Below are 26,082 nucleotides of genomic sequence, written 5' to 3' on the forward strand. Positions count from 1 at the left end.
GTTAAGGTCTTTAACAGATTTATCTGACAAGGTCTCTATGTATGATGCAAGCACTGTGTTTTGTGTCTCATCCCAGTCAGTCATTGACCACCAAACAGCACAGATTATACAGTCAGATTATACAGAAGATAATCTGAAGAGGGAGAAAAAGGCTGTTAGGAGAAAGCATGGTGAAGTGTGGGGCAGCTGATTTAGTGTCCCCTTTTCTGCAAGCCAGCTGCCTTATTCTAGTGGGCTTGGCAAAACCAGAGTGAGCGAAAACAAAGTGGCTGGTTGTGGTGGTGGGCTGCATTGCAGAGGCATTGCACTTCTCAAGTGGAAGCTGGCGGTGAGATGGAAGATGTCTACTGTCCTAGCACCCCACAGGTATCCCCCAAGTCTCTTGAAACTTCTGGTTTGGTCTGAATATAGCAAAAACATTTTTCCATATGTAGACTTTCAATGGATAGAAATAGCATTTCGGGGAGAGCTGTCAGATGTCTGCCCAAAAGGCGAAAGCTTTTTTGTCAATTTACAGGCCTGAAGAGGTGAGGAGCAAGGGAAATGTTACAGTAGCTTAAGAAACAAACCCCCAAACTAAACACCTGAGTCCCCATGGAGTAAAAATGTACTGAGAAGAATCCAGTCTTTATTACCTTGACTGTACAATAGGAGCATCTGGCAGGGGCCTGAATATGTGTTGCGCTCTGAGAAGAAGGGACAGAGGATAGAGAAAACAGCTTTATGAATGCCTGGGCGACTTGCTGCCGAATGTGTGCTGAATTGAAAGGATTGTTGTAAATGACTTGTCTGGGTGATGTGCCCCCTCTTAGCCAGCAGCTGGTGAGTACAGGAGAGTGAGTGCTATGCTGCAGTGATACAGTTTCTGGAGGGTGATTTGGAGAGGGTGATTTGGAGGAGAATGGGACTGCATTTTCCAGACATCTCTGGTGAAACCTGGCTGAAACTCTGACCAGATGGAAACGGTACCTTGCAGCACTGCTGTAGCCTTGAGCTGGCTGTCTGCCTCCGGTATGGTTGCCTAGGTAGAAGCAAGCTGGGAGCAAATCTCGTTGTGGGGGAGAGGGCAGCAGCAGGAGCGGCAGCAACAGCGAAAGGCTGCCTGTAACAGCAAAAAGCCGGGTGCGAAACGGCTGGCTCTGCTTTCCTGGCACTAGGGCGTCCTCGGCCTCCCAGCACCCGGCAGCTGTGGGAGGGAGCCGTGCACTGAGGGCTGCCGGGGCGGCCGTGCGGGCGCCTGGGGCTGCAGGGGGAGCTCTCCGTGTGTCGCGCTGTGCGTGTGTCCGGCCGCGGAGCGCGGCGGTGCGGGCCGGCCATGGACACCCGCCTGCGGCTCGCCGTGCTGTGCGGGACGGCGCTGGCCGCGGCGGGCGGCGCGGCCTGGGCCTGGGCCCGCCTGCGGAGACGGGCCGCGCTGCCCGCCGCTCGCCCTGCGGCCGCTCGCCCTGCGGCCGCTGTCGGCGCCGGCGATCAGGTACCGGAGCCGGGAGGGAGCGGCGGGTGAGGCCGCAGGATCGGCGGGCGGCAGCGAGGCCACCCGCGGCCTCTGGCGGGGCTGCGCCGCTCCCGGCCGCCTCGGAGCGAGCGGGCCCCGCGGCGGGGCCTGAGGCCGGGGCGGGCAGCCGGGGCCGCGGTCACTCTCTCCGCTCCGCTCCGCAGCTCCGTGCGGTCGGGCCGGGGCTGGCGGGTGTCCCCGGCTTCCTTCCGCCTGGCCTGCGCCGCGGCCCGTACCTGTGCCGCAGGAGCCCACCGCCACCATGAAGTGGCGTTTGCTGTTCGCCCCAGACCCCGGTACCCCTCCGTTCCGCCAGCCCTGCGAAGCTTTGCACATGTCCCTGGCTGAGCGTGCTGCCATGGTTTTGCAGGGTAAAGGACACAGCAAGCAGATACTGGTGCTGGGCCTGGATGGGGCTGGGAAGACCAGCGTTCTCCACTGCCTGGCAACTAACCACGTCAAGCGCAGCGTGGCTCCCACCGAGGGCTTCAATGCTGTCTGTGTCAGCACCGAAGAGTCCCAGATGGAGTTCTTGGAGAGTGAGTGAACCTGTTTTAGCACAGAACGTAAAATAAGCTCCTATCCTGTGCCCTTGGGATCAGGCCCATGTTTTAAAACCTCCATATTCCCTCATGACTACTCTGATAATGCAAAGTTGGGATTATTTTTTCCTTGTGGATTCTGCTCTCCCACCCCACTTCTTGAAGGAGGTGATACACTGTTGTTAGAGGAGGTCTGTGTTTGTTCAGGCCTGTTCTCCAGGGAGTTCTGCTCCCAGAGAGCGAAGGCTGACAAGCCTGATTGTGTGAAACCAGCCCAAAGCAGAGGTGTCCCCAGTAAGCCCCACGTTGTGGTCCCTAGCTGTTGTGTGTTGTACAGCTTCTCCTTGGTGCTCATGCCTGGCAAAGGGCAAGAGCAGAAGAGGAATAAATAATCAGGTGGAAGAAGAGGGGGAAGAGAAAAGCTTTGTACACTTTTCGTTCAAAAGCCTCATAAGTGGTATTTTCTAGTCTTTAATAGCTTTTGAATGTCTGTAGGTTTTCGCTGATTTTTTTGTGTGTCCTTGGCACTGATGTTTGGGTATTGTTCTTGCCTGCAGAGAGCATCTCTTGTGATGCTTTTGGGGTGTCACAGCTGTTCTAGGTGCAGCTAGCTGATGGGGAAGGTAGAGGCCCTGGAGTCAGGTTTGTCCCTAGTGCAGAGAGGCTGACATCCCAGCCTCATCGGTGCCAGTCCTCTTTGGAGGCAGAAGCTGCCCTTTGCCTCCTGCTATTTTTGCACTGTGCTGTACCAGTGCTCAACTGGCTCAGTTGGCAGCGAGCCCATAGATGCCTCCATACCTTTGTCAGCAGGCCTAAAGGTGTTGTGCTGTTCCCAGGTAGGTCTTCAGGATGTGAGGATGAGGCCACTAAGGCAGAGTTTCATTCCCAGTCCTACTGCCCTAGGAATTTCTGTGGTGTCTTAGGAAAATAATCTCTCCAGAGATGCTTGTGGTCTGTGCCTCTCTCCTAGTAGGTGTGAGACACCTGTGTCACCTACTGGGAAGTGCTTTGCCCAGCAGAGCCTAGAGAAACCCGCAGTATCTCTGCTTCTCCTTGGGGATGGCCTGGGCACAGCGCACCCCACAGCAGAACCTATTGTTTCTGAGTTGTCCTTCCCTCTCTGGTCCAGGTTGGTAGTGACTGAGATGTGATGGCTGCGATATGACCCATGGGAAATGAAATGTCTCAGGCCAGTTTCAGCCAGGTAAATCTGTGCATGGCTCTCTAATCTGGTTACTTATCCAGTCTGTACCGTCGCCTAGCCCAGGGGTTAGCAGCCTGTGCTGTGATCACAAGGCACAAGATGATCAGCAGACAGCAGGGTTTTTGTTGTACTGGCTTTAGATAGATAGAAAACTATTGTCTTTTTCTTTGTATAGATAAGTGGGTGACATCTTGCCTCTGCAAGGGATAGGAGCTCCTGGTTTCTGCTGAGTTCCTACTGGTTTGGGAAATAAAAATGCTCTCTGCGAGGTTGCTGACCCCTGGGTTATGCTATGCATGAATATATTTAACAGAGGGAACACTGATGAGCCCACACAACATCACAGTACAGAACCAGAGGCATCTGCCCCAAGTGTGACATGTCAGTCACAGCCCTTTGGCTCCTTTTGACAGCGTCAGACTTGCAGTTCCGCCTGCAGATACGCTGGGGCTCTTGAAGGAGACCAGGCATGCTCTAATGGGAAATGTTGCTTCCTTTTTTACATTCTGGAAACTACGGGATCATTTTGACTTAGTGAAAGCAAAATTGCTTTGAAACAGATCAAAGTCACTGAGTGCAGTACAAGATGGCTGACTAGCAAGTCAGTTTTGAAAAGAGCTTCTATACAAGGCAGGAGACAATTATAGGGAACCCCAAATACATTGCTTTGTAAACTTGCTGCATTTGGGGGACTCACCCATGCCTTTTGAGTACTTCACTACTCTTGAGCGAGTTGTTCTGCAGTGTACCTAGGAGAAGACCTGGAGAATTGAAAACACATTTGAAATACTTAATATACCATTGCTACTCCTGTTCCTATCAAACCCAGCAAACTACCAAATTCTTTTTGTCCTCGGGTGGGAGCAACAGTCTCGGGCACCTTGCTGCATATGGTTTCAGCACAGAACTATTATAAGACCTAGTTTTGAAGGTGGACAGCTTTCCTCTGTATCCAGCAGAGAAGGGGTCAGGTAGAAATGTGTCCCGTGCAAAGATTTCTCCCATCACCTAAGGGTTGCCTGAAGAGTCTGCTGGGACTTGATTTTTCTCTCTTCCTAATCACCTCTGGTTTTTGACAGTATGAAAGCTGTGGGAGTTTTGAACTAGTCCCTAGTGTCATACAAAACTGATCAGAGCCCTCCCCACCTCAGAGCTAAATTTCTTATTTGGAAATTGTAGGTCTGCTTTGTCTTAAGATGAGATGTGCATGTGGTGATAGGTCACATGGTGTTTATGGACACTGAACCTAATCTCCCTACTAGCTTGAGAGCGAGAACCAACAGAGCAGAAAGCGACTATAAAGAAACTGAACCCAGAATTCTCTCAAAATAAGAGCTTAAAATGGATTTCTTTTTTTCCCAGAACATACACACATACCGGTATGCGACTTGACTGAGGAAAGTAGAGCTATTTCCAGTCTCATATACAGTAGCCCAAATCCTTCTGAGTTTTTGGTTACCCAAGTACCTTGGTCTTTCAGCCCAGGGCCTGCTGTCTGCACCTCTAGGAGCAGTGCTGCCTGGATTACTTGGTGAATCTTGTGGTGCTGTCTTCTCTTCCAGTCGGGGGCAGTGAATGTCTGCGTTCGTACTGGAAGATGTACCTGCCCAAAGTGCTGTTGCTGATCTATGTCGTGGACTCGGCTGATCATGCCCGACTGCCTGTGGCAAAACAGCTGCTTCATCAACTGATTCAGAACAACTCCACCCTGCCAGTGGTGGTTCTAGCCAACAAGCAGGTAAGAGTTCCCTGCTGGTAGCTGAGCTGGGGCTGGCAGCAGGTCTGAAAACAGCAACAAAGCCTTGCAAAGGAGGCTTCATGCCTTGAAAGCAGGCTACATGGCTGGGAGCTGGGGATCTTTCTGGGACACCTTGTTGACCACAAAATAAAATTATGTGAAGTTGAGTTTTGGATCTTCAAGATCCGGCTCCTGTGCTTGGAGACAGTGTAATTGGAACCGTGGGTGGAAATAATGCTGAAAACTGTAGAGTTGCAGGGTTTGACAGCTGTAAGGGAGACCACAGTTAGACGTGGAGTTAGGTTTCTGTTCTGAATGTCTGTCTAGAAGTGCCGCTTCACTTAGTAAGCAGCCACGAAGTGAAGCACTGTTGTTTCTGTTCACATTGTCTGGTTGGTTGCTTGTGTAAGGCTGCTGCTGCTGGCACATGAGAGAAGCTTTTTTCACGAGGCAGTGCTTTCTCCCAAGATCTTTGTGAAAGTGCCAGTGACTGATGCTGTACCTGAAGTAGAATTCGCCTATGGCACAGTCAGAGAACAGAACAGCTCAGGGCTTTTAAGCCCAGATTTCAATCATGCTGTGTGCTTGATTTGCTCTACATTGTTACCTCCTAAATTGCTAGTAAGTTAGGCATGTTACTAGTAGCCGTTTGTGTTACTCTTGAACGCAAAGCGCAGGCTTTGGCTTCATCAAACACAAATGCTGCTGCTGATTCCCTGTGTCCCAGAGTCAGAAATGCTGGTGGCTGAGAAGGTATGCAAGGACTGACTGTTGCACGTTTGACCTGTTCTTCTGACTCTGCTGGGTGACTGGGGTCTTGGGCCAGCAAGATTTTTGTCTGCCTTGTACAGGCAGTCTTACATTGTTATCAGAAACCCTGGGATTATTAGAAACAGAACTGTACCCGTATTTCTTTGGGAGTAAATTAGGTTAAGGATAATAGTGGTTTTTTTCCCCCCCGAGTATTTTAGGGCATGGGAACTTGATCTCGTAGAAGGTACATAAGAATGGTGCCTACAGAGCCTTGAGACCCTTCTCCCTGGACAAAGGCAGTGGCTCAAAGCAGGAATGGTGCTACCACCTCATGCAACTGACAGGCTCATTTTGGTTTTGTGTATCAGGACCTCGAAGGCGCATATTGCATCACCGATATCCACGATGCTCTGGCACTGTCTGATATTGGGGACAAGAGGAAGATGTTCTTGATCGGTACCCACGTGGCAGAGGATGGCTCTGAGATCTCCTCCAGCATGAAGGATGCCAAGGAGCTGATTGCGCAGCTGGTTCTGGAAGCACAGTGACAGCCCCTTTCCTACAACATGATAGTTGCAGCTGAGGGAGATGAGGTGTTAGCATATGGTCAGTTTGCTGCGTGTGACTGAGATGTACAGATATCTTTTCCTTGTGGGTGTGGAATTCCTCTGAAAATGATGTCTAGTTGGTAAGAATATCTAATTTATAGTGGGTTTAAAATGCATTTGAAAAGTAGTCTATTTTTTAGCCTGTTAGTAGGGGAAAATTAGTCTCTCAGACAGCAGAATTAAGGGGATATATAGCTTAGATGGCTTCTTGCCAGGCAGGAATCAAGCGTTGACTTCAGTGGAACAAAGTTGTATGCAGTGAATTTAACCTGTCTTGATGTCTCAGGCTTGAATTGAAATATGTTTACTCCACAGGTGTTACAGAACCTTGTTAACAGTGTTGTTCTGTTAAAAATGAGACCTCACTCCTTGAGTGTCAGAAATCTAAGGGCTGCGACTAGTATTTTTGACAGCGATGGGTTTTGTTGTCACTGTATTTGAGCCAGTTTTTAAGGGAGTGGCAAATTAGTGGTCTCTGGAAACTGGGTTGGTTACTACTTCTTTAGTGGATAAGGACAAGAAAATGAAAGCAGTAAGACATTGTTTTATTGGCTACAGGGAAAAAAACCAAAACTGTAATTTAAGGTAGTGACCGAAAGCATTTAATTTAAATTGGCACCAAAGTTGGGAAACTCCTCCATCAGGATGAGCGGCTCATTTTGGTTTAGGCCAGGTTGTCCTCAAGTAAGCACTCCTACATGTGAAAAACCTGTTGTTTTTTGGAAGTGATTTCTGTTTGATTTCTGTTTTTTATTTCTGCTAGCACAGCAGGTGGGGAAGACAAGTTGCTGACAAGCGTCACTCTCCCAGTGTCCTTGTATTTGTACTCCAAGAATGTGATCCGGGATCCGAGCACTTCTGTGAAGGACCTGGTTTACGGCTGCTTTTATTGTATGAGGGTTTTACAGTTTTGTCCTTTGGAACGAACGCATAAAGCAGACAGTTTTACCCTAAACCAGTGGTCTGGGCTTCATTTACCCGAAGAAGGAGAGCTGCAGCAGCAGACCCTGCAGGCCTTTCTTGGGCAGGCACCTTTAGAACGGCTCTTCGCACCCTTCTGTCGAGGCCGGCTGCCCGGTTCCGTACCCCGGGGCTCAGGCTCCCGCTGGCGCCGGGTTCTGGCTCCCCGGGGGAGCGGAGGCCTCGGGGGCCGTTCCGGTCGCTGCGGGGCGGGGAGGCCGCGGGCGCCGCCGTTGCCATGGCGACGGGAGCGCGCCTCATGGCGGCGGCCGGGCCGCGGGGCGGTGCGTGGGGACGGGGCGGCGGAGGTGTCCCCACACGTTTGGTTTTCCCGTCCCCCGCTTTAAAACACGGCGGGTTGTTTTGTACGGCGGCACAGTCCGAGTTCAATACAGCCGCTCCTCCGGCGAGGCTCTCAGGGTGTCAGAACCCGCAGGTTGGCAGTGGCCGCTGGCGCTCGTCGCCGGAGGAAGATGCTGGTGAGGGGACACGGTGCCGGGGGTGCTCTGTCCTGCAGTCCTGGAGGCTGCCAGCACCCCTGGAGAGCAGCACTTCATATGCAAGTGCATTGCTGTGCGGCTGTACCAGCGAATAACAGTACAGATACCTGCCAAGCGGTTGTATCCCGAGGAGTTGCACAAACCTCATCTGCCTTGTGATTGTTTGACACCCAAGAGCAGGCAGCCCAGGCTGCAGGCGTTGCCAAGCTTTTAAATTCACCTTCTCTTGTCTTTACAGTTTCCTGTTACTTGTGTGCACACTCGCGCGACAGGTAAGAGACACTCCTGGCTGGGTGTCCAGGTTGTGCCCCACGTCCCTTGGGGAGGGCTCGCTCGGGAATTTACACCGAGCACCAAGTCAGTATATCAGATGACGCTGTGATAAACACACAGAGGAAATGATGCCTGGTGTTGTCCTTTCCCCTGCTTCTCATGACAAGCAATGTCTGACTGTCCTGCCCCTTCAGAAGGGAAGCTGTCAGCTTTTGCTTTACAAGGATGATCTCAGGGGGAGTTGATCCCCCTTAAGCAATGAGTCTGTGTGAGCTCAGGCAGTGCAGGGGACGTGTTTCTGTGTCTGGCTGCAGCAAGGCCTTGTCTTCCCTGCTGGGAAGCGTGAGGGGGACCAAATGGCAAAGGCTCCCCTGGGGCTGTCCCCTTGTCAATGAGCTGGCTTTGCTCCTTCAAGTTGCAGAGCTGCTGATGTGTCCTCTGTGGGGATGCCTGTCTGTCCAGAGCTTTTGCTATGATAAAAAAGTAGAAAATTTTTTTTTTTTTGATAACTGAGAAAAAATTACTGAACAATTTTTGAGTGACTTGAGGGACCTGATTTGGACATACGTGTGACTTGTCCCTTGGCTGGGTCACAATGCAAGCTTTTCACAGCAGCGTCCAACCCAGCGGTGTGGGGCACTGGAGCCACGTGCTCTTTGTGCGAGGTTTGGCTGTGTCTGTGTGGTGTATCTGTGCAGAGCGGCTGTGCCAGCGATGGAGGAAAAGCGATGAGCCTGCCTACAGAGGTGGTGCCAGTTCTGCCATGCAGCTAGGCTGGGAGGACCTTTGTGGGGTTATCCTTCAACCCCTTGTACCTTTGTAAGCCTCTGGGGAGCTGCTTGGGAACGAACAGCTGAAACTGGTTTTTGGCTCCTGAAATGATGGCTGCCTTCCTGAGCTTGTCCTGTCTTGAACGGGTGGCAGGGGGCCAAAGTCCCACAGGCAGCTGGTTCCCTCTGCGGGATGTCAGTGGGAGCCGTGTTTGCAATGTTGTGACTGGCGGTTAGGCGTGACAGGGAGATAAATGAGCAGGCATCTCGCAGGGAGTGTGTGGCGGGGATGCTCCAACAGCAGCCGGCCATTGCAAGGGTCTCTATTTTGCTGAGCTCTCTGGGAAGCGTTTACTGGGACTCAGCATCTTACTAGAGTATCGGCTCCATCAGAGAAACCACAGGTGTGTCCCCAAAGCACAGACTGTTTTCTGTCAGCAAACATCCCTCTCTATTAGTGTCCCTTCTCCTCTTTAGGGCTATGCTGTCTTATTGCTGGATGATACTAAGCAGGGGAGCAATGCCCCAGGCTGTCACCTTCTGTGCTTTTTCCATGGTGGGACACTTCCACAGATACCCCCATCGTGTGGTTGTTCCCCAGCTGGCTGGGGGCAGGCATCTGCAGCCCCAGGGGGTGGTTATGGGCTTGGTCCGTGACACCAGGAGTTTTGCAATGCACTTCTGGCACTGGTGACATCTCATCCTTCTCTTTGTACCAAAGCTCACAAAGCACAAGCACCTCCCAGGCACTGGGATTTCAGGCCTGGGACGTTTGATCAGCAGAAGCAGTCAGTGATATCCGATATTCCTGAAAGGTTTTAATCTGGTGTATATTCAGTAAGAATGTTTTCAGTGCTGCTTCTAGGGCATAGACCATGTATATTCATGGGTCTTTATAGTATCTAAGATCTCTGTGCCAAACAGACTGAAATAAAATTATAAATAAAAAATATGTCTTCATCTATGCTCCTAAAGGCATGTGGGAACAGTGTTGTCTCCATGGTGCCTTTTAGTAAACCACAAGGGTGTTGATAACAGGTGTTTCTGTTCACCTGGGCTCCTGTAGGCTGGGAGATCATCCATCTCTTACCTGCTGGAGTTGCATGTTGTGTTATTAACCAGAAAAGTACCTTCCCTCTCACCCTGCTGTGTCCCAAAGGGGCCCTCCAGTGAGGGCAGAACTGAAAATTTGTGTCTTTGCAATCCAAGAGATTGCACAAAAATCCACAGGCTGGTGAGTCCAGCAGACCAAATGGAGGGAAAGTTACTTGGAGAGAGAGCTCCCTTAAATGCACTCTCCCAAGGGATGGAGGCAAAAGCATGGGGTTTCCAGAGTGTGTTATATGGCTTTGAGTACAGCAGTAGCTTCCTTGTGCTTTGTTGGTTTACCTGTATGTTTAATGGCTCATTTGTCCTTTTCTGCAATCTCGACAGGGTACGAGAACTCGCAGAACCCAAGACAGCAGCTTGTGCAAATGCTCCCAGGTAAGGAGGTGCCCGGACAGCCCTGCCTGAGGACTGGGGCCTGATGGAGCCTCAGCCACTGCAGACCCTTTGCCTTTGTCTTGCTACTGCTTTCCTCTCAAGAGCAGAAGCAGCTCCAAAAAGAGAGATTGAGATGTTCAGTGTATGAGGGACTCTCTTCAGTTTGCTCTTTCATGTTTTCAGTCAAAAAACTGGGCTTGACCCGAGTCCTGCCTTTGCTGCCCCATCTGAGCTGCCCCACTGAGGTGCTGCAGGGTAGGATAGTGCTGTGGTGTAAGGGACCTCGGAGCCACAGGCTGCTGTATCCTGGCGGACACCATCCAGCTTTAGGAACAGAGTTGGTGTCTGCATTATGGGGTCAAGCTATGGCTTGACAAGCCAGGGCAACAGTCTCTTAATGACGTCTCTTCTGCACTGTCTGGATGGGTGTCACTGTGCTTGAAAAAGGCTCTGCAAACCCATTTCCCTATCCTGACTACCCTGGTACCCTTTCCCACCATGGCCTCTCTCTCAGTGGGGGATGAGCAACTCCAAATTTGCCCTGGGCACAGGAGAGTAACCACTAACATGCTGCAAAACCTCACCCACTTTCCATGGCACACCCTGACCATAATATTATTGTTATTTTTACTGTCATACCTGTGGTATAGTTAGGTGGTAATGGTGAGGTAAGAAAAATGCAATCATGAAACTCCCCCAGGGGTTTCAGAGATGTAATGAAATGACCCTTTCTGCACATCCACTGGGAGCTATAAAACCAGATGCATCACTTGAAGGCTCTTTTCTTTTTGAGTTGACAACAACCACCTCAAGAGCGTTAGGAAATTCAGTGCCAGAGAAGGTGAGAGCTCAGGGGATGGCAACAGCACTTTACTGCTATGGGGAGCCATAGGGACTGTTTGTGTGTCCCATCCCAGGCAGGGAAGGATAGCCTCAGCAAGCACATTTCACACTTGCACATGTTTCTAAAATTTCACCCCCTTGCTGTTCTTGCTAGGCTCGTGTGGGGAAACCAGGAGACAATCTGGACCCTCTCACGGGGTGCTGCAACAGCTCAACCATCCCCAAGGATAGTGGCACTGGCCAAGCCCAAGAAAGATTTTAGCAAGAACCAGTGCAGGTCAGTGATGTGGTAGCACATCCTGGGGAAGGATGCAGCTCAGATGGTGCTCTCTAATCAGGGGGATGTGCTGGCTCCAGGGGAAAGGGAGAAGCCATGTCCTCTCCTGCCATGGCTCCCTCACAGGGAGCTTCATGCCATTGGCACATGAGAACATGTTCCTCTGCTGTAACAACAGCAACAAAAATCCAGCCACAGCTCTGCTTCAACTTGGAAGCAGAGTCATCATGTGCATGCATTAATGCCTTGATGGAAACATGTATGTGTCACACCTGTGCGTACAGAGGGACTCTGTGTCCCTAGAGTGTTCCCTGTCTGTATTTGGGCTGATGCAGCCCAGCCAGGAACCTGGACACAATTATTGATCCTCCACATCCTCTTGGAGCCTGGCCTAAATCTTGAAGATAAAAGTTTGGAAGTGTTATGAACAGAGATATCTCGCAGCATCCTGCTGGCTGGAGGGAATCCAGGTCTCTTGCCTTCAGTTAAACCTCTGCTGTCCCTGCATGGTGAACAACCAGTCAAAGCAGTCCATGTTTGGGAGTAGGAGTGAAAAATGGTGTAAAAAAATGTAAGCTTCAGTGGAGATGGGTGATGCTGCATTACTTGAAGCAACTCATCTGTAGCTGTTCTGGAGACAGGATGGTGGTTGCTAGTCTGTAAGAAGTCCCAGCAATGAGAATGGAGATAAAACTGCCTTGCACTCCTGGCTTTCCTCTACCTGGAGGGATGTCAAGACACTTGTGTCTGTAGTTTTCTCTCCTCTGCCACTGTCAACAATTCAGGGGCTCCCATCCTTCTGGGAGCTTCTGTATCTGGCTGTGTCTGTCTGACAGTCCTTTCTGCTCACCTCTCCTCTAGTGATGACAGGCATCTGCCAACAGCTGTGGCTCATGGAAAGCTAGATGAGCATGCACTAGGCAAGCCTGGGGAGATCCCAAGATGAAAGGAGCTGCAAGAGCACAAGGTGCTGTTAAGCCATGGCAACAAAGAGGTTTCTAAATTGGCAGAGCTGAACAACAGAGATGCTGCCAGGTTTATGTTGTGGAGTGGCTTCTTGACATGGTCAAGGGAAAGGCCTAGACTTTGAAAGCAATGCACTGAGGGTGCTTAAAAGAGGATTCTGCCTATGCAAACAGCATTTACCTTTAAAGTCAGGAAATCTCAAGTGCAAATGCCAATTTGTTCATGGCTTTTCCATGTGCACTGTTGCCAGCTTTTGTACATATAGCAAGCACAGATGTTTAACCAGACTTAGGATACTGTCTGCCAGGACCATGTTCTCTGTCAGTTGCCTTTTACTAACTCTTCTGTGTTGTTCCTCAAGACCTCTCTTCTTGTATAGCTGTGGACGGGAATCAACCATCTGGGAGCGTCCTCCGCTAGTAAATTTTGGCTTACCTTCTGACCGGCTGTTGAAGTTGGCTGAACCTAAAAAATGCCATCCTGCTTACTTGCAGCAAAGGTGAGAGGCCAGAAAGCCTGTACAGTGCTATGGGGAGGCCCTTGGGTCTTGTAGCATCAGTGCAGCTTCAAAGTAATGAATATGAGAAGAGAAGATGGGTATAACAGAAGGCAAAACGCAGAGCCAGGGACTCTGCTGGGATCAGGACCTCTGGACTCTCTCATGGGATGAGTTCTACACTGGAAGTGACCACAAGACACAGCTGCCTTCTGCTGCAGCACATGAGGCCTAAACATCCCAGCTGCAGCCTGGTTTAACCAGTGTGGGGGAATATCTGTGAGTGGCGGTGCCATGACTCTCTGCTTCTAGACCTCGCCAGTCCTCTGAGTGGCCTGTGTCACCAGCTGCACTGAACTTTAAGGCCACCCCGTGGATCCAGAAGCTTGCCCAGCCAAAGGTGCTGCACCCAGAGTTCCAGCCGGCCAGAGAGGTGAGGAGGTGCTTGAGTGAGATTTGGATGCAGCAAACTGTCCTGAGCTTTTACACCCTGTGTCCTGCCCCTGGATGTGCCCATGTGTGCTGCGGGAGTGAGAAGCTATCTGGTTCTGCAGGGGACTGAGATACTGCGAGAAACTGCCTTTTTGGAGTGAGATTTTTCTTTGAAAATCTCCTTGCTGAGAGACAGAAAACAGCCAGGCTGGAGCAGCCTAGAATAGCCGGAGAGCCAAGGGAGGCCCCTGGGCTGCATCCCCTGATAAAGCAGCCTGGGAAAGTGGAGAAGCCTGGTGGGAATGGCTTGTTTAGCTCCTAGGGAGTACAGTCCCATTTGTAGTTGGGCAGCTGTGCTTCTATCTGTGTATATAGGGGGATGAGCCTGCAAATGCTATGTATGCTTTGAGTTTTACCAGAAGCCTAATTTAGATATGTTTTTCAAAACTTGCTCCTTTTACGTGGGTCATTGCTTTGGCAGGGGTGAAAGGGCTTGGGGCAATCTCAGATTACACTCATTTCCATGGCAAAGGCTAAATTTTCTGGCTTCTGTCACTGGACTGGGAAATAGGGGAGGCTGTGCTGGAGTGGGCCTTGGCATCAGTAACCTTGTGAAAAATAGGGGAAGAAGTCTCATGCTGGAGCAGTAAACACATTTGTTGTAGCAATGCAGTTAACTGTGCCAGCACTTTTACCCTGAAATCTGAGCATCTCTCTTTAGAAAGGAGATTATTTGATGCAGCCGGGAAGATAAATACGAAAAACATTACTCTGGAAGAAATTTCTCTGCACTTTTACCTGGCTGCACAGGTTGTCATTACAGGCATGCCTCTCCTGGCTATGAGTGGGTGATAGTGGGGGAAAAAAGCAATATTGGCGAAGACAGACAAATCCTAATAGCATCAAAATTACCTTGTAGTTTGGATGAAAGAAAAGTAATGAGTGCTGAGAAAGTAAGAGTGCTCCTTCTTGTGACCAAGTCTGTAGAGGAAGGGTGCTGGGTGCTCGTCCCTTTGGAGAGGGAGTGCGTCCCTGTGGGCTGCCGTGGGCAAGGTCTGTGTCTGCATTCTGAACCCATGCAGGTACCAACACAGATTACAAATGTCCTGGCCAGATCATCCTCACGGTTACAGTGTCTCGCAGGGCCCCGGGTCATGAAGGCGACCAGCTACTATGAGAACATCTATCCTGAAGCTGTCATCCGTCCGGTAAGGCAGCATCACCCAGGACCATGCATGGCAGGGACGCCGGGCAGAGGGGAGGGCACTGGGTGCCCAGTTGTTGGTGGCTCTCTTCATGGCAGCCCTGGGGTGTGCTGCTGTCCGTGAGGCTGATGTAGCTGCTTCCTGGGCTGGAGAGCAGGATTCATCCTCCACTCAGAGCATGAACTGGTTCCCAGCAGAAGGGCAGGCCTGTGCCTAGCCTGCTGTTGTGGGGATGGGGAAAGATGGGCAAGTGCCTAATTGGGATCTCCAGGGCTGGGGGATGGGTTGGACAAAGGGCTAAGAGTAAGAGGAAACTGGAGGGCAGGTTGTGGGACTGGCCAGGCAGGCGTTTTCTCCTTCCACAGCTTGTCTGGTGCCAGCCATAGCTGTGGACAGGATCATGTCCCATCTGTGCTTGGTCAGTGACAGTGAACCTGGGTACACTGAACTGCAGGCTGGTCACCCCTGAATGCCAGGAGCATCTGTAAGGACCTTCCTCCCCACTCTTCCACAGGTTTCCAAGTTTGCTCAGGAGGCAACTGCAAGCCCTCGGACCCTGGAGCTGGCTACGGCAAAAAGATTGCATCCTGACTTTGTGCCCATGCGGGACGCTGAGTGGCCAGTGACACAGGCTGCAAAGCAAGCAGTGGCCACACCAAGGCTCGTGGAACTGGCTCAGCCTTGCAAAAGGTAGGTGCTGCTTCCCTGCTGTGGGGGAATGGTCAACTGTCAGCCCATTTTGTGCAGGCTGTGGCACCTTGTTGATCTGGGTTTGGCCATTGTGATGTAGCCACTGCTCTTCCATAATGCATGGTTTTTATATGGCTGGATGTGCTAATGCTACATGAATCGTGGTTTAAAAAGCATTTTTGATGTGGAAGGAGAATAAAAAGAGAAGAAATAGGAACTTTCTAAATTCCAGTAGGAATTACTGGTTGAGACTTCTTAATTACTAATTGTAGTTATAAAAAGCAACCAGCTGACATATGGCACAGTGCAGCACACTCATGTTGCCCAGCATGATGCAGCTGGCTTCAGCCGGGGCTGCAGGAGATGTTTCACAGAGGGCGAGGGAATGCTCTGGCTGTAGTGGCTGTGAAAGCTTCAGTGAGGGATGGGGCAAATCCTCATTAGTGTCATGGTGACGGCAGCGGGGGCATGACTGCTTTTGTCCTCCCTTGACAGGGAAGGGCAGGGCCCGGGTGGAGGTGTGTCAGCTGGCAGGTGGCTTTAAGAGCTGCCCCTGCTCTTGTGAGAACTGACCGACTCTGGCCTTGCTCCCCCAGACCTCCTATGAGCTTTGCTCACTTCAACCCAGATGCCTTCACTGTGAAGGAGACTGCTAAGAAGGCAATTTGTTCTCCTCGGATCAAAGAGCTGGCTCAACCAGTTAGGCGCTGACCTCCCTCAGAAACACAGACTGCTGCTCAAGCTGGCTGCCATCATCACCCCTTGGAACATCACCACCCTCTTCAGGCTGTGCTGTGGCTGGAAAACCTAGTTGAATATGGCACAGAGGCAGCACCCAGCAGGAACATGGGCATTCCTTGAGAACAAAATAGTCCCCAGGGGAAGTGACCAGAATCTGACCTAATGTGGGAAGACTGTCCCTAGGACGGGTTATGTCTGGAGTTTATCACTTCCTTTTTTTTTTTTTTCTGTAATAAAGAAGTAATGAAACAACCGCTAGGAGAAGCCAGCACAGGAACTGTTCTTTTGCATAAAGAAGCATGGCAAACCAAAGCCAACGGTGCATAGTAGGTTGATGCAACACAACTCCTGAGCTTGGGTTTCAAAATTTTTGCTAAAGTTTAGAGATCTTCTTAGTGACACTCAAAGTTTTGTGCTCATGACAGAAGTAGAAACACAAAAGACTGCAAAATTCCAGATCTAGGGCTGGATTGGGTAAGGTGCAAAGCTTTAGTACCGATCTTGGAAATGCTGGGGTGACATGTGAGTTGAGTTGACTTGGATTTGGGACCCATTCTCTCAAATGCCTGGAGAATGGGCAGATCCAGACCTTTGTTTTGTATGCATCTTTCATACAAGTTATACGGATGGGTTTAAATCTGTGCGGTTCAGATATTCACTTGTGTGACCCTGGGCAAAATAATGGAGCTCTGCATTGAGATTTTTGGAGCTGAACGCAAAAAAGCAGAATTCCCCTGAGTGTAAGGGAGGAGGCACGTTGCAAAAATTAAGAAGAAAACAGATCTAGGTGCCAGACTCTGCAGAAAAAACTCTGAGCTCCAGCTGGGTCTGAGGGCAAGTCAGTTTGGCAGCTGGATTGCAGGGGAACAACACAGCCTGTGTGGGACATGGCACGGAAAGTTTGCTTTTATCTGTTTTCTATGGGTTTGGTGCACTTTGCACTGGCAATCTAACCACTGGTGATGGGCTGGAGATACTCAGGCAGGAGAGATGGTCTCCAGCAAGGGACAAATGCCATAAATGAAAGCATGTGGCAGTTTCTGTGCCAGTGTATCTTAATTTTCTCTGTGTTAAGCTGATTGTCCTTCCAAAGGAGTAGATGCAGGTGACCACAAACCAGAAGAGGATTAATCAGAGGATCCGCTAATTGATTCAATAATCCACTAAGCAGAGGATTTATGAACCCTTTTGAACAAGGTAAGGTCACTTGGCAACAGTGCTGGTTATTTTTTAGCCCGTGCGTTGTCCTTTACCAGGATGGATGAGAGTTTGGGCTTTGTGCAAGAGCCCCAGCGCAACTGCATCCCTCAGGCTTGAGAATGGCCAGAAGGAGGCTGGGATCTGCCCCCCACCTCCGTGGGGAACCCCAGCATCACCAGCCTCTGCCACCTCAGGGCTTGGGCTGTGCGGGCTGACAGGGATGGACCTGTGGGTGCCCTAGAAGAGGAGGTTGCTCATGTCTGTGGGTGGTCCCTGTGGCAAGAGGGAAAACCCAAGGTGCCCAGTGAAGCTGCTTTCGAGAAATGTTGCCCTCCCAGAGGAGTCTGCCTCCTGCCACTGGGGCAGGGAGCACAAGCAGGGACATAACACAGCTCCTCTCATCAAAAACTTTGTTTTTTATTAACGCATTGGGAAAAAAAAAAAAAGACCAGTTCTTTCCCTTTGGTAGCCTTTAACAGAAATGGGAGAAATGCATTCAAGGGGGACTTGGCTTGGTCTGCTTGTGGTGTAGGCAGTTGTTTTGCCAATGTCCAGAGCTGACTCAAGCATCTTGAGCTAACCAAGATCACCTGAACAACACATCTGGTTTTCCAGGTGCCTTCTCTCTGGCTGACTTGTATGTTAAAGCTAGCACACATACTTTGCCTCTGGGGATCATAAGGAAAAGAAATATTTTTTCTCCAGTCTGCATTTGAACCTTTCATGGCAGCTTTTATGCAAGCCTGGGACAAGGGCATGAGATTGCCCTGCCCTGTGCAGCCGCCATTTATGGATGGGAATCACTAGGCAGGTTATGCAGCCCTTAGAATCTGTATACACACATATATATATAATATTTTTTTCCTGCTTATGTACACTTTAAATAAAACTTATATTAAATAGCAGGTTATTACTTTGTATCTCAAAACCTATTGCAACAGAAGAACCCCAAGGAAACCCACTCTGAAGAGCTTCACCATCGTTTCCAGCAGGCATGGGGATCGGAGCAGCATCCACTAGTCCCTGACAGACCCGCTTTCTGAGGGCAGCCCTTCAGATTTCCTCCACTCTGCCAGGCGCTGCTTGAACCATTTCTGGAGAAAAAAACAAACCAAAGCAAAACAAAACAGAGATTGAGTGCACTGCACTGAGTGAACCCTCCAAATAACCTTGCTAAAGGTGCAGATGTGGTCAGCACGTGGGGCGAGGTGAGGGAAACTCATGACGGCAGGCAGCAGGACAGCTGCTCCTGACCAAGTGGCCTTGTTACCTGTGTCTGCACCTCTCTCAAATTCATTTATTTTGCTTACTTCAGACCTTGAGAGCATGGGTGAGTCCTCATTTTATTGCTGTGAGTCCAGGTTTTTCTTGCAGTTAAAGGCTGGTTAAGGCACTGCTGGATGGTGCCTTTTTAAATGGCTGGAGCAGTGAAACAATCACTGCAGGGCCAAAAATGACAGGAATCAAAAGTTGACCTGCTTCAGAAAGGATAAGAGGGACAACACGATGGCTCTCAACAAATTCAAGGACAAACAGATTTTAAAAAATGGTTTAAAAATGATGTTAGTCTTCAAGCAATATGCATGGCTACGTTACTCTGTAGGGACTTAGCACCTCTAAGCCAGCTCCCAGAGCTGCTGATGCCACTTGACACAGCCGCAATTTCGAGTGTTAGGTAAAACGCAGCTGGACAAAGCCTCACCACCTCCGTCAGAAGCAAGATATGACTCCTGTGTGCCGGAAGCACAGCTCAGCCTTTTGTTTGGGAACGTGCCTGTGATTTGCTTTGTTGCTGCTCATTTTGTTGCTATATTTGTTCATGGCTATTTTTGAAGCCATTGTGGTTTGTAATGATAGAAGCACGGTGCTCTCTCTGAGTGGCTCTCACTCTGGCGCTGTCTTGGACCATATCCAGTCAGATGATTGCCTGCCTCACCTCCTCCCCAAAATTTCACTTCCTGTCCTAAACCATCATCTCCTGTTGACTCAGTACCTCTTTGCATCTCATTTTTACTAAATTTTTCATTAAAATGGCTGTTATATCTAGCTCATAAAGCACTCCAGATGTCAGGAGTGATGATTCTCTCTGTCATACGCAATGCAGGCACTTTGCAGCTCACCATCCCAGTCTCAATCCTGTCCCTAACGTGACCTTCACCTCCAGATCTCTAGGAACACCCCATATTCCTGGAAAAAGATGGCTATCAGGGAAGGTTTTAAGACATTTCCAGAGCTGTTCTGGGCATATATGGCCTGTGTTTACAGCTTGCTTTAGGAAAAAAAAAAATGGAGCAGTACTGTTTCTAAGGAGGAAAAGATATTTCAAGGGTACTGCCTCCTTGCTGCCTCAAACAAGAAGTGGTACCTGCCTGTCACCAAAGCACAGTAGAAGAGGGGTCTCCTCTTCCACTCCAGCCAAGGACTATTGGTGCAACAGATGTTGCACCAGCAACCTTCCCTGGGACAGGCTAAATGCTGGCATTGCCCGCTCAGTTGTAACATCCCTTTGGCTGTGCCCAGGGAGAGCCAGGCTTGGCGGCTCTCTGCAAAATCCTGCTAACATTTCAGTGGGTTGGATTTCTTTTCTATACCCATCGGTGCTGCTGTGGGTCTAGTAGCTTATAAAACACCTGCATAAAAAAATGGCTGCACTGCAACCTGAAGGAATTTGTTTTGAAGCCTGGAGTAGCCTACAAGTAGCCACATGGAGCACAGGGCTTGGTGGAGGTCCCAGACAGTAGCAGCCTCTCCCTGGGGAGGGTCTTTTGGAGGTGTCTGTGTCTCCTGGAGAGGCTCACAGACTTGCTTAACATCTGTGCTTGGGGATGCTGAACCAGCTAATTGCAGTGGGGAGGAGTGTGCACAGCCTGAGCATGTCCTGCAGCACATCCTGCAGGAGTTGCATCTATCCTGTGTGTTTTAAAATTATTGTCGTTTTCTCAGACTCTAAAGCCGGCAGTGGATTTGGCACCTGAGGCTATCAGAGATGGGTTGGAAGGAAAGGACAGCATCCACAGCTGTATATTCAGGGCTCCACAGCCGGGCAGTGATCCCCAGGACTTGTCCTTGTTCTAGCTGCAGGAAGCACTTGCCTGGTCTCCATGCCCCGGCTGGGGATGGGGCTCCTGGGCAGGGGGGGCGCAACTATTCCAGCGGGGCACAGGGCTGCTGTGTGGGAGGCCACAGCTGTGCAATGAAGGGGCTGCCACTGCAGGGGAAGGGGCTTTGGGGATGCATGAGGTGCAGGGAGGATGTGGGTTGCAGGGAGGTGTGGTGGTGCAGTAGAGCTCTGTGGGTGCAGTGTGGGGTTGGAGATGCACCGGGAGTTGCAGAGGAGACTTGTGGGTGCAGTGTGGGGTGCAGTAAGGAGTATGTGGGGTTCAGAGAGTGCAAGTAGGGAGCATATAGGGCATAGAGGGGTGCAGGGGGTGCAGTAGGAAGCAAGTAGGGGACAGAGGGTGCAGGGGAGAGCCAGGGATGGGGCAGGCAGGAGATGCAGGGGGGGTGTGTGGGGCGCAGAGGCATGCAAGGGAGCAGGGCTGGTGCCAAGGCGGGGGTGAGGGATGCACACTCACCAGAGTCTGCTCCTCTGAGAGCCCGGTCTCGGCTGCGATGAGGCACAACGTGGTGGGGTCAGGATGCTTGTTCACCTTGCAGAAGTTGTACTCCAGGATCTCCAGCTGCTCCTCAGTGGGAGTCACTGGCTTCTCGGTGGCCATCTCCTCCTGCAGCAGGGCTATGGGGCCAGGCACTGCAGAGAGGGGCTGGCATCATTGCCTGAGCTGGGAGTGAGGCCACACTTTCTGAGCCTCAGATTTGCCATTCCCATCCCCATTAGCTCCCCCCTCCCCAGTGGCCTCTGGCTGCGGCAGGATGCAACTCTCTTCCTCAAGGCACACCAGGGAGCTCACCTGGGAGCCCAAGCCCCCCAGCAGCTCCTGCCTCAGTTTCCCCACTGTGGCGACTGCACACCAACAGCACCCAGGAGAGCTGTCTCACCATCCTTAGCTGGCAGGAAACTGCACCCTGGCCTCTGCTCAGTGCTCCCCCGTTGCTGTATTTATAGCCAGTGTGACTCCCGTGGGGACAATTCCTGTTTACAGCCATATTTAGGCCTGGGCGGCACTTTGGAGTGATGTCACAGCAATGGGCATGTTGGGGGGGATAATTTAAAGACATTAATTATAAAACCTTATTTATCCTCTGGGTGAGGGGACAGTATCTAGCCTAGTAGGTTTTTGTTTTTTCTTCTCTCCAGCCACCAGGCAGCTTTGTGCTGAGAATCACAAACCAGAGGATGCAGGATCCTTTGGGAGCATGGGCTTGGACCCAGCAATCACCCCATTTTTCCTCTGGATCAATGTCGTGGTGGTCCTCCTCCTAGCAGCATGGCCAGACCTCACACAAAGCTGGTGATAAGCAGGTGAGCTGCTTTGTTTTTACTAATATTTCACGTTATCAGCGATGGACATAAACAGATAGTCATGCTGTTCCTGAGTATGGCTGAATGGTTTGTTTGGTTTTTGCTGTGTAAGTCAGCCCTCGGAGGACCGTACCCTGTGCATGTCCGTTGCCCAACTCCCCACTGCCTTTGACTGTGATCGGTGCTAGGTGCTCCCAGCAATGGCAGAAACAAGGAGCCCACATTCTCCTCCAGAGTGAGGCTTGTTCCACTTGTGCTTTGCACAAATCTCTGGCAGACTTGCACAAAAGCACAAGCAAAACAAGTAAGTACACCCTGGGTAAGTCCCATATCTCTCTTCTGCAGGGCTCCAAGTTTGCTCCCTTGTGGCAGAGGGTCAAGCATGCCAATTTGCCCAACTAAAACACAAGGCGTTGCCCCCACAAAGCATGCAGAAGTCCCTTGACACTGAATCATCTTGGTGTTTCCGAAACCAAGCCGTGGGGTGGTGGCAAGGGAGGAGCTGGATGCAAAAATGTGGCCTTTCTTGATCAGCTCTCCTGCTGTCCAAGTTGCCTGGCCCATCTCTGTCAGACAGGCCATTTGGTTTTGCTGGCTCTCCAGCGCTGCCAGGAGCCCTTGGCCAGCCATGGGGCTCCTCAGAGCCACTGCTCCCCTCCTCAGCTGCAGACCTGCGGTGCCTGCACCTCGCAGTCCAGCTTCTCTTTCCCTTTGGCTCTGGGCTGTAACCCAGGCTGCACCCCTACTGTGTAGCTTTCAACCCAGCTGCTTTCCTGGCTGATGCAGAACTCACCTTAACCCACTTGGTACCCTGGGGTGTACTGACTCTCACTTGCTGATGGAACTGCTGGGAGGGGGCTCAGCTCCAAAACCACCTTGCAGCTTGCAGAAAGCCAGCTCTCCTGTTCATGAGAGGCTGGAGAGATCCTCTTCTTTGAGCTTTGCCTCAAAAAGCAAAGTCCCCACTGAGCCTTGTCTGCAGGAGGTTGCTTTGACTAAGGAAAATGATCCTTTGTCATTTGAGTAGGGGCTTATAAATAGACCAGGACTGGTTGTGAAACAGCCCACTCTGCTTGAGTCACTTGGTAAATACTGATTGTAACACAGTGGTTGCATAAGGCACCTCTGAGTGTCATGGAGTGTGCTGGTAGACAGCATCATCCACCACCTTGGACAGGCTGGGGAAGGACCATCTTTAGCCCCAGATGCTGCAAGCTGAGCTGGCCTTGTCTGCAAAGTGTTGTGGCCATAAGTGTGCGGCAGCAGCTGCCTGGGCTTTCCTGGCATCAGCTCGGTTCAGAGGTGGCCATATAGGAAGGTGCAGACAAAGTTCAGTCCATTGTGCATGTGAGCAAGTGGGGGCCAGATGAATGTTGCCCACCTGGCCCCTTTGGGGCTACCTTGGGCATTTGGAGACCTTTGGAAATGGTGCATGGGGAGAAGGAGATCTCCTGGACTTGAGATGCTGCTCTCCAGCACTGTGGCTGCCAAGTTTCCATGAGGTCAAAGTGAAGAGGAGGTGAGGCCAGGCTCAGGCCAGAAGTCCTTCCTCTCCTCAGCACTGCATTGAGCCACCTGCCCTTCTCCTAGAAAGCCCAGTCACCACAGAGCTCCTCATCACCTCTGGATCATGCATCTAGCCTGGGCCACCAGCAGCAACATGTACTGGTGGTTTCTAAATCATTATTTGCAGCCTGCTGTGTTAATGTACATTAATGCGTGTGCATTGATTTGCATAGGGAACACGTGCTTCAACTTTCATGTTTCATCTTCACAGCTGTTTCTATTTCTGATAATCTCCAGGTTCCTGAGGCATTTCCCCGTAGGACACAGTATCTTCTACCTGCTGGCAGCTCAGGGTGCCCCAGCACGCAGGTTGTGATGCCTGATGGTTTTTCTTCGTCTCCCCTCTACCTCTGTTCTGGAAGGAGAACAGTTCCTGCTTCTCAAGGCTGTGACATGGCTTTCAGAAGAAGGTCACAACCCTGGGGGTCCTGGAGGGCTCTGCAGGTCTCCACACATCACTCCACTGGGCCCTGGAGGTTTTCAGGAGCCACATGGCCCTGTGCAGTGTGTGGCACCCAGCACTTGGCACCTCTTGGGTGCCAAAAATCAGGGGTATGTGACAGGTCTTGAGGTCACTAGGAATTCCTAAAATGTCCCAGCTGGCCACATCTGGACTACAACTTACCCACTTGCCGCTTAAATGGAGACCCATTTAAACCCAGCCCTGGAGCCTGGCTTTCAGGCTGCACAAGACCTCTCCCCTGTACTGCAGAGGTGATTTTCTTGCTTACATTTCTTTAAGCCTGTCAGAAATATGGAGAATCACAACTGTTTTGCTCAGCTTCTGAAAAGCATGACTGCTAGCTGCTTTTTTCTGCCTAAATTTTTGCAGGCATTGGAGAAAAAAAAAAAAAGTGCTTTTCAGTGCACAGGATGTAAAGTATTTGTTTGACTTTCAGAAAGGCTGGGGGGCTGTGGTTGCCATTCGGCTCTGTGACCCATCCCGTGCGCACCACTGTGTCCCCTGGGCGGTACAGGGATGACGGTGCAGTGGCAGGGGGTTACTCACCCAGGCAGAAATGACAATGCCAGATGCACTGTCACAGTGAAACCACAGCACCAGTGACACCTGCTCTGTCCTACATGTCAAACTAAAGAGGCCTGGGAAATTCACACTTGGCTATGACTAACTGTCTTGGTTTTAGGTGGAGCAATGTGAGAGCAGCCACCAGCTGAAGCTTGCAAGGGGCTGTGAGCAGCTCCAGCCAGCATTGCTGTGCAGACAGCACCTGGTGCTCTTAGTGTGGCTGACGGGACATTTAAATGCACCTCCAGGGACATTTTGGAGTGAGCAGACAAAAGCCAGTGGTTGATGGACACAAGATGCAGCAAGGTAAAGTCTTATTAGATACTGGGAAAAAAAAAGTCTTCATGGTGGGCTGGGGTCCAACACTAGGAGAGAGACCAGAGATGTGAGGGCACCTCCATCCTTGCTGATCTCTGCAAATCAGCTGGACAAGGCTCTGAGTGACCTGACCTAGATGTGAGGTAGAAGCTGTGGGGTGGAGAGAGACCACCCTCCGCAACTATATTGCCTTTGTCCCATGGTTGCACCCAGCTCCCCAGAGACACCCTGGAGTTACTAGCAGGGCTCCCAGCTCTGGCCTGAGATGGGAGAGGACATCCCTCTGTCACCCAGCATGCCTGCCCAGCACTGCTAGTGCAGTCAGCAGTTACCATCCGGGCAGAAAGCAGCCACTTTTCCAGAAAAGACACGATATCTGTTTGCTCAGCTTTGTTTTTTTGAACGGCAGACAAAATAGCTGGCTGGCTGTGCAGCTTCCAAACAATTTACTGCACCCGAAGCCCCTGGCAAACTCTTTGAGCAGTGGCTCCTGCCCAGCTGATGCGGCCCCATCGCCACTGCTGGGATTCCTGACCCCTTCCCCAGTGCTCTGCCCACTGTCAGGGCTGGGATGCGACTGGAGGCATCTGCATCTGGTTTTAGCTTGCAGCTATTTCCTGCCACTGCAGGGATCAAAATAGCAGTTCTCAATGCAAACGAGCCCCCCTGCCCTCTCTTGCTCTGCTGCAGAGCCGTGTCCTGTCCTGAGCTTTGTTCGGCCTCCTGCTGTGGGGTGGCTGTGGATAACATCAGCCGGCATGGCGCACAGGATAAGGTGGGACGGAGGCTTTAAAAATAAACTGGACCCTACCATAAATAAGGAAAAAACACCTGTCATGCATCCTGTAAACTACCCGTTCAGCCCTTTAGAAGATAATATCGGACGGGAACAAAGCAAACAAGAGCACAGCAGCTGCTGAAGCAGAGGCAGGTCCCTGTGGTACCCCCAGCCTGGGGTCTCTGTCAGCCTGAGTGCCCCTCTCTCTGCCCCAGGCACAAAGCTTTCCCACCACAGCCCTGCTGGGTGCTGCTCCAACCTCCCCAGCATCAGCAAATGCAGGTCGGCTCCTCCCTCCATCCCCCCACCCATCCCCAACTGCAAATCCACCCCAACACCCCCAGCTCAAAGCCTGTGCTTACCTGGAGCTGGCAGGGACCAGAGGTGTGTAAAACAAGAACCCCGCAGGTCCTTGGGTGACTGCTTAAGTATCTGTGTGTCTGTATGACAGGCGGGGACCTGAAAAACCTGCTGCAAATCACAGGAGCTCCTGGGATCCACAGCCACTCTCTGGGCTGGTAATTCAGGTTTGGCATCCACTCTCCTTGGCAGGGCTCAACGCATGGTTGTACGGGCTGCGGGGTTCTCCGGACGAGTGGCACCGCGAGCCGTCAGGGCTCATCCCACGACGCTCTGGGCGGGGGGACACTGTCCTACGGGCCCTGGGTGAGGGCTGCAGGGGTGCAGGAGGGGTGCAGGAGGGGTGCAGGAAGGATGTGGCGGAAACTGTGCTCAGCTGTTCATCTTGCTCCTGCCGAGCCTGCCTGCTCCTCTGGGGTCCCCACCATGGCC

General features: G+C 51.2%; 3 protein-coding genes across 8 annotated transcripts; 2 read left to right on the forward strand and 1 right to left on the reverse strand.

Moving 5' to 3' along the window:
* The first annotated feature begins 1,315 nt into the window (after positions 1-1,315).
* Positions 1,316-7,321, forward strand: ARL9 (ADP ribosylation factor like GTPase 9). 3 transcript variants are annotated; one of them, XR_010606139.1, is made up of 5 exons: positions 1,316-1,474; positions 1,866-2,034; positions 4,804-4,979; positions 6,101-6,420; positions 7,104-7,321. XR_010606139.1 is itself a non-coding variant. In XM_065634292.1 (4 exons), exons 1-4 carry the CDS (start codon positions 1,316-1,318, stop codon positions 6,278-6,280), a joined length of 684 nt encoding a protein of 227 aa, XP_065490364.1. In that variant the 3' UTR covers positions 6,281-7,316. The 3 variants fall into 3 exon arrangements, 2 of the variants coding, with proteins under 2 accessions (XP_065490364.1, XP_065490365.1); XM_065634292.1 differs by having other exon boundaries at positions 6,101-7,316; XM_065634293.1 differs by lacking the exons at positions 1,316-1,474; positions 1,866-2,034 and adding an exon at positions 3,167-3,241 and having other exon boundaries at positions 6,101-7,314.
* A 217-nt stretch (positions 7,322-7,538) lies between these two features.
* On the forward strand, positions 7,539-16,248 carry SPMAP2L (sperm microtubule associated protein 2 like). Its single transcript, XM_065634883.1, has 9 exons — positions 7,539-7,584; positions 7,976-8,072; positions 10,278-10,328; positions 11,326-11,448; positions 12,776-12,913; positions 13,223-13,343; positions 14,425-14,550; positions 15,062-15,237; positions 15,834-16,248. The coding sequence occupies exons 1-9, from the start codon at positions 7,539-7,541 to the stop codon at positions 15,946-15,948; spliced, it is 993 nt and encodes a 330-aa protein (XP_065490955.1). The 3' UTR covers positions 15,949-16,248.
* Positions 16,249-17,576: 1,328 nt separating this feature from the next.
* Positions 17,577-25,751, reverse strand: HOPX (HOP homeobox). Of its 4 annotated transcripts, none has more exons than XM_065634837.1 (3): positions 25,653-25,751; positions 20,754-20,929; positions 17,577-18,272 (listed from the first exon to the last, which is right to left on the reverse strand). In XM_065634837.1, exons 2-3 carry the CDS (start codon positions 20,895-20,897, stop codon positions 18,195-18,197), a joined length of 222 nt encoding a protein of 73 aa, XP_065490909.1. In that variant the 5' UTR covers positions 20,898-20,929; positions 25,653-25,751; the 3' UTR covers positions 17,577-18,194. The 4 variants fall into 4 exon arrangements, with proteins under 4 accessions (XP_065490909.1, XP_065490908.1, XP_065490907.1 ...); XM_065634836.1 differs by lacking the exon at positions 25,653-25,751 and adding an exon at positions 22,395-22,588; XM_065634835.1 differs by lacking the exon at positions 25,653-25,751 and adding an exon at positions 21,178-21,234.
* Positions 25,752-26,082: the final 331 nt, after the last annotated feature.

Source organism: Caloenas nicobarica, chromosome 4 (assembly GCF_036013445.1).
Source record: "Caloenas nicobarica isolate bCalNic1 chromosome 4, bCalNic1.hap1, whole genome shotgun sequence".
Classification (NCBI taxonomy): domain Eukaryota; kingdom Metazoa; phylum Chordata; class Aves; order Columbiformes; family Columbidae; genus Caloenas; species Caloenas nicobarica.